Source organism: Mercenaria mercenaria, chromosome 17, assembly GCF_021730395.1.
Source record: "Mercenaria mercenaria strain notata chromosome 17, MADL_Memer_1, whole genome shotgun sequence".
NCBI classification, from domain to species: domain Eukaryota; kingdom Metazoa; phylum Mollusca; class Bivalvia; order Venerida; family Veneridae; genus Mercenaria; species Mercenaria mercenaria.
The window spans coordinates 37397550-37402808 of record NC_069377.1 but is presented as its reverse complement, the minus strand read 5'-3'; the positions used below and the strand labels follow the sequence as shown (position 1 = coordinate 37402808).

At 33.4% G+C, this 5259-nt stretch overlaps 1 protein-coding gene across 1 annotated transcript; it reads right to left on the bottom strand.

Annotated features, from left to right (window-relative positions):
* Nucleotides 1–674: 674 nt before the first annotated feature.
* Nucleotides 675–4517, bottom strand: LOC123537231 (uncharacterized). Its single transcript, XM_045320872.2, has 3 exons — nt 4276–4517; nt 4011–4115; nt 675–2336 (listed from the first exon to the last, which is right to left on the bottom strand). Exons 1-3 carry the CDS (start codon nt 4489–4491, stop codon nt 2067–2069), a joined length of 591 nt encoding a protein of 196 aa, XP_045176807.2. The 5' UTR covers nt 4492–4517; the 3' UTR covers nt 675–2066.
* Nucleotides 4518–5259: the final 742 nt, after the last annotated feature.

Sequence of the window (5259 nt, the reverse complement as noted above, 5' to 3'; positions counted from 1 at the left end):
AAGTCTCGCTGAATAGTTGCTCAATGTTTGGACATTAAGGCACAAAACTGGCTTATCTATCTCATTCTCACGGGACAACTAAAACACAAACCCTTTTCTATAGGTTAGAGATTTTTTAGTGACATCTCAGTTTTCCCAAGCAAACTGTCTACCTTCCTACACAGGAAACATGTAAATATTGATAGAAGTGGTGAGGTGAAGAGCACGTGTTTTGAGAAAAGTGGGAGAACATCCTGATGATAAAGAAGACTTTATTTAGAAGTAATTGTCATTTGTGTGATGGTAAATGACATTTCGGAAATACCCCATTTGCTACATAAATATGGTTCGATTTCGCTGGTAAGCCAGTTTATCAACGACATTTACTTCTTACAGCATTTGAAATAGACATGAGCATTGTATTTCATGATAAAACTTGTGTTAAGTCTCGCCGAATAGTTTTTCAATGTATGGACATTAAGGCACAAAACTGGCTTATCTACCTCATTCTCACGGGACAACTAAAACACAAACCCTTTTATATAGGTTAGGGTTTAAGTGACATCTCAGTTTTCCCACAAACACTGTCTACCTACCTACCTACACTGGTAATACGTGAATATTGATAGCAGTGGTGAGGTCAAGACATCTTGATGATAAAGAAGACTTTATTTAGAAGTAACTGTCATTTGTGCGATGGTACATGAACATATAAATAACAATGACTAGCATTTGCATCATTTTTCTTTACTAACGTTAACAAAATTAATGTGCTATATAATGCTATATATTTTCAATCCTAGCACTGTTCATAAAGAACTTTATTCTTATTATCACAGTAACAAATTAAAAACTGTTTCAACATACACTAAAGCTCTAAATGTAACTAAGTAAAAGGAAACGTCATCGTATGATTAGAACATCGACAAGAACTATGAGAGTAGTAATACATGTAGTACTTAGCATAAATGTAACACGTGGAGAAACATTTTAATACATTTGTATGTGGAGAAACAACTACAAGTAATCAGATAACATGCTTGTAATAATAAACGACAATAATTGAACGCCAACTCGAAAATAAGAAAAATCATATCTTAGTTTCTTTTTCGCAAGAACATTGCTTATGTTAGAATAGCGAATTAGTTGTTTAGAGCGATGTGAAACATCGGTTATTTCTGTACCCTTGGTATGATACACGTCTATTGCGTACCATAAGGTCCAGGTGATCAATCTCTGTTTCGAACAAAAATTAACAATAAATTTGAGTTTGTCGTAATTAAGCATGTGACTAATTATCTAATTAATCAATTAATCAGAAAAATCCCCTTGAATATGAATGGTACGTTGTAGTTTAAAAAAAAGCAGTAATATACAGATCTTTAATTAAACATGTAATAACACTAAGGCAGCATAAAACGAAATACCCGTAATTTGAAAATAAAACACAAAAATAATATCATCAATATACCTGTAAAAAGTTATGAAAAGATCCTTCGAATGTAAGATAAGAGGATGAAACATTATAAAATAATTGTGTTTAATCTATTTATACTTGTATCTTTGAAGAGGGGACCTCCACGGCTGAGTGGTTACGGTCGCTGACTTAGAATCACTTGCCCCTCACCGATATGGGTTCTATCTTCGCTTGGGGTGAAGATTTATTCATGTGAGGAAGCCATTCAGCTAGCTTACGGAAGGTAGGTGGTTCTACCCAAGTACCCGCTCATGCCTTAAACAAACAATTTCTGGAGGGGCATTCCTTCACCACCAAAAGCTACCTTGCTGTCGAGTTTGGGTTTGATAATCTGCGTACTTGGCAGTGCCTTTTCCAGTTGGATATTTATGAGTGTAAACAGTTATGGACTTTTCATATGATTTGCGCCCGGAACAGTATAAATATGCACAGCCGTCTCTGTCAATATTATTTTAGTCTGAACCAGGTCTCACCATATGCCAATGCTGTAAAATCTACAATTATATATTATTATAAACATTTCCTTTGGTATAAACTACGTCCACTTTAAGTACTACTTTCCCCAGGCCGATAAGTCCTAATATCGACCTCACATTAAGTTAACTTATTTTCAAATTCCATTTGTAACATCCGCCAGGTATCGCTGTATAATCATTGCTGCTGACATTATATCATTCGAGGAATACAGATCTTTTTGTTCAGACTTTTCGAAACGGAACTCAGGTGTACCATTCACACACGAAACCATTGCATTTCCAGTAGCATGTTCTGCCCGTTCAAGATATGACGAAAGCTGTTTGTCTGTCTGTACGGATGGCTTCAAGGTTTTCACAAGATTGTCTCCCATTGTTGTTAGAATATTCTTGACCAATAGCAAGCTCTGAAATACAAGCAGTGACTTAAAAACTGGTCATAATGAAGAACATACTAACGTTTGCCTACAATGGAATTCCACTTAAGCCTGTGCTAGCAGGCTTGAAGATTGTTGTACATTCAATTACCTCACATGAATAGATTCAGTCTAAAACCTGTATGATATCATTTTTGCTTGTTTGAATTATATGCTTTCGAAAGATCTTTTCACAGATATTGTTATATATAACTTGTCATTATAAAACTATTCGGATACAGTTTTGTTATTGCCATTTTATATCATATTCATTAACTGACTTTTTATATTTTAAGGATTCAATGTTAACTTATATAGAATAGAAATAGATTTGATATTGCGGTAAAAAATGAGAAGGTTAACAAGGTTCCTTTAGATACCTATAATTTATTCATAGCTTTCTTGATATAGAATTTTTGGTTATTTGTTTTTATACATTTAAGATTATATCTTGTGTTTGTAAAATATTACGCATTTTCTGAATATTTTCATCTCTTTGATTACTAAAACAGGCCACTTTCCTTAGACCAATTGAACAGTTATTAGTAGGTCAAGGTCACATTTGGAGGTTAAATGTCAACATTTTTCCCTGTCTAGGGACTGAAATATGACTTTGCACAAATGTTACCTATAACGAGACAATGAGTCGTGCGCAACTTTAGACCCATTTCTTTAAGTTTAAGGGCACACGTTGATATCAAAGATTAACATAGTATTAACAGGGTTGGCCGTGGCAGGTCCATAACTCAGTCATCCATTAAGGGGTTATAATATTACTTGGCACAAGTGCTTCCCAAAAATGATACGACATGTCATGCTTAACACCCATACCATTACTTAAAGGCCAAAGTTACATCCGGAGAACAAATATCAACAGTGGTTTGTTTTCCTGATCGCTCCATCGAGGAATTTTGGATATTACTTGGCACAACTGTTCACCGTATAAAGACGATGTGTCACGCACAACTTCCAGACTTGAAGCTCAATGGTCAAAGCCACACTTTAGGCCAGCCATCAAGGGATTTTAATACTACTAGGCACAAATGTTCCAAATAAAGAGATAATGTACCATATGCAGCTCAGATAGCACATAGGTAAAAGGTCAATGTCATTCGTGCAGGTAAAGGGTTAATGAGAGTGTCTGTTTCATGTCTGCTCAATAACTCTACTATCCGTCAAGCGGTTTCAATACTAATTGACACAAATACTCCTCGTAATGAGTTAGTGTGCCATTTTCCAATCAATTTAAAAGCGATTTTATTTAAAAAAGATTTTTTTACATTAATAGATGTTAAAAGCAATTAATAACAGTAGATTTCATATGTATGCAAATTTATAGCCAAACATTTTGTGTTATAACATTTTGTTTATATGGCTCAATGTTATATACATCATTAACAGGTATCAGATTATTAGATTACTTTGACTTTGTATGGAAACCATCATTTTGATGTTGGCTGATCAAATTCAAATGATACTGTTAATAGTACATTTTCATTTTTCTCAATGAAGTGAATTTTTACGTTGACCGTGAATTGATCATATTTATATACTGATATAATGCAGATTAATTTGATAAACGAAACAAAACGTCCTAGCTGATTGGTCGACTGACAGTTGTACAATGATGTTGTTTATTTTCTGAACTCGTGTAAGATTGTTTACCTCTAATTTACTCCTGTCCAGTTGGGTCGCTATGCTTGGTAACCTTTTCTCGGCATCACCGTATCTTATAACAACGGCTATGTTCCATAAGTCCCAGTACAGCGGCTGTAAATTTACAGAAAAGGACATTATATGATAAAACAATTTTTGAACGGACGGAAAAATCATGTAATGGTTTATATGTTTGAAAATGTATTCACTTAAGATTAATACATATTTGTTATAACATTTCATAAACATAGGTAAATGTCATTTAAATACTTACATATTCCTTTACAAATTTATCCATTTGCGCCTTTGCATCTAATAAACAAAATTTAACCCGTGTAGCATTTTTCAGCGCATCATCAGAACTAAATTGTACGGACGGAGAGCCGTTTCTGCGCGTGGCGCTGTAAGAAAGGCTTCTAGCTAGTGAAGAGCCTGTAACAGGTATGTTAGTCTCGTTAACAGAACTACTTCTGCTCAAGAGTGAAGTCATGATTACTTGCCAAGAAAACGTCTGTTTTGAACATAAATCTTTCGGATTTGTTTTACTTTAATTATATTTTCGAGACGTATTTATATAGTTAAAGAGAAACTTCCAATTACTATTTTTGTAAAAAGAAAATACCATTTTTTTCTAAACCTGAACATCCTTCTAAATTTGTATTGTTCATTGTTTCAGATAACTGGGATTTTTTTTAACAAACAAATTGTAACAATGGTTGAATGTTACAACATGCCTAATCTACTATGTAAAATATTCACAAGCTTGGAAAGAAAATATAGAATTACTTTATTTAACCGAAGCATTAAAAAGATAAGTAAGTTTGAGAGCTGTCGTCAATGACGGGGTTTTTTCTTTCTACGAAAACATCACATTTTCTGTTTAAAAATAAACCTGTAGAATTTAAGTGTTGTTTTTTGTTGTTGTGTTTTGCATGTAACAGCATGAAAACACTAGATCTAGTGTATTAACTTGTTTAACATGCATATTGTATTACCGTTTTGTTTTCCTATCCCAAAGATAAGGCTTTACATGTGAATTAATTAACTAGTACAATGATGTCATAATCATAATTATTTGCACTGGTAACTGAAATAATTATTCAAACACAAATCTCACCTACTGTTTTCGTTTTTCATAAATCCATTGTCTTTCCATTTTAAACAGTTTCGAGACTGTGGTTTCAGGTTTTACATCCGGTGCAGTCAGTTTTATTCTGATTAATATTTAAAGATACATGTATTTATTTTTCATTATATG

What these genes read in the sequence shown, in the direction of transcription:
- LOC123537231 (XM_045320872.2), bottom strand. Translation starts at nt 4,491, where the DNA reads ATGACTTCACTCTTGAGCAGAAGTAGTTCTGTTAACGAGACTAACATA. An exon ending in ATAAATTTGTAAAGGAATAT is followed by an intron (nt 4,116 to 4,275) that starts GTAAGTATTTAA and finishes GTAAATTTACAG; the next exon opens with CCGCTGTACTGGGACTTATG. An exon ending in TGGACAGGAGTAAATTAGAG is followed by an intron (nt 2,337 to 4,010) that starts GTAAACAATCTT and finishes CTTGTATTTCAG; the next exon opens with AGCTTGCTATTGGTCAAGAA.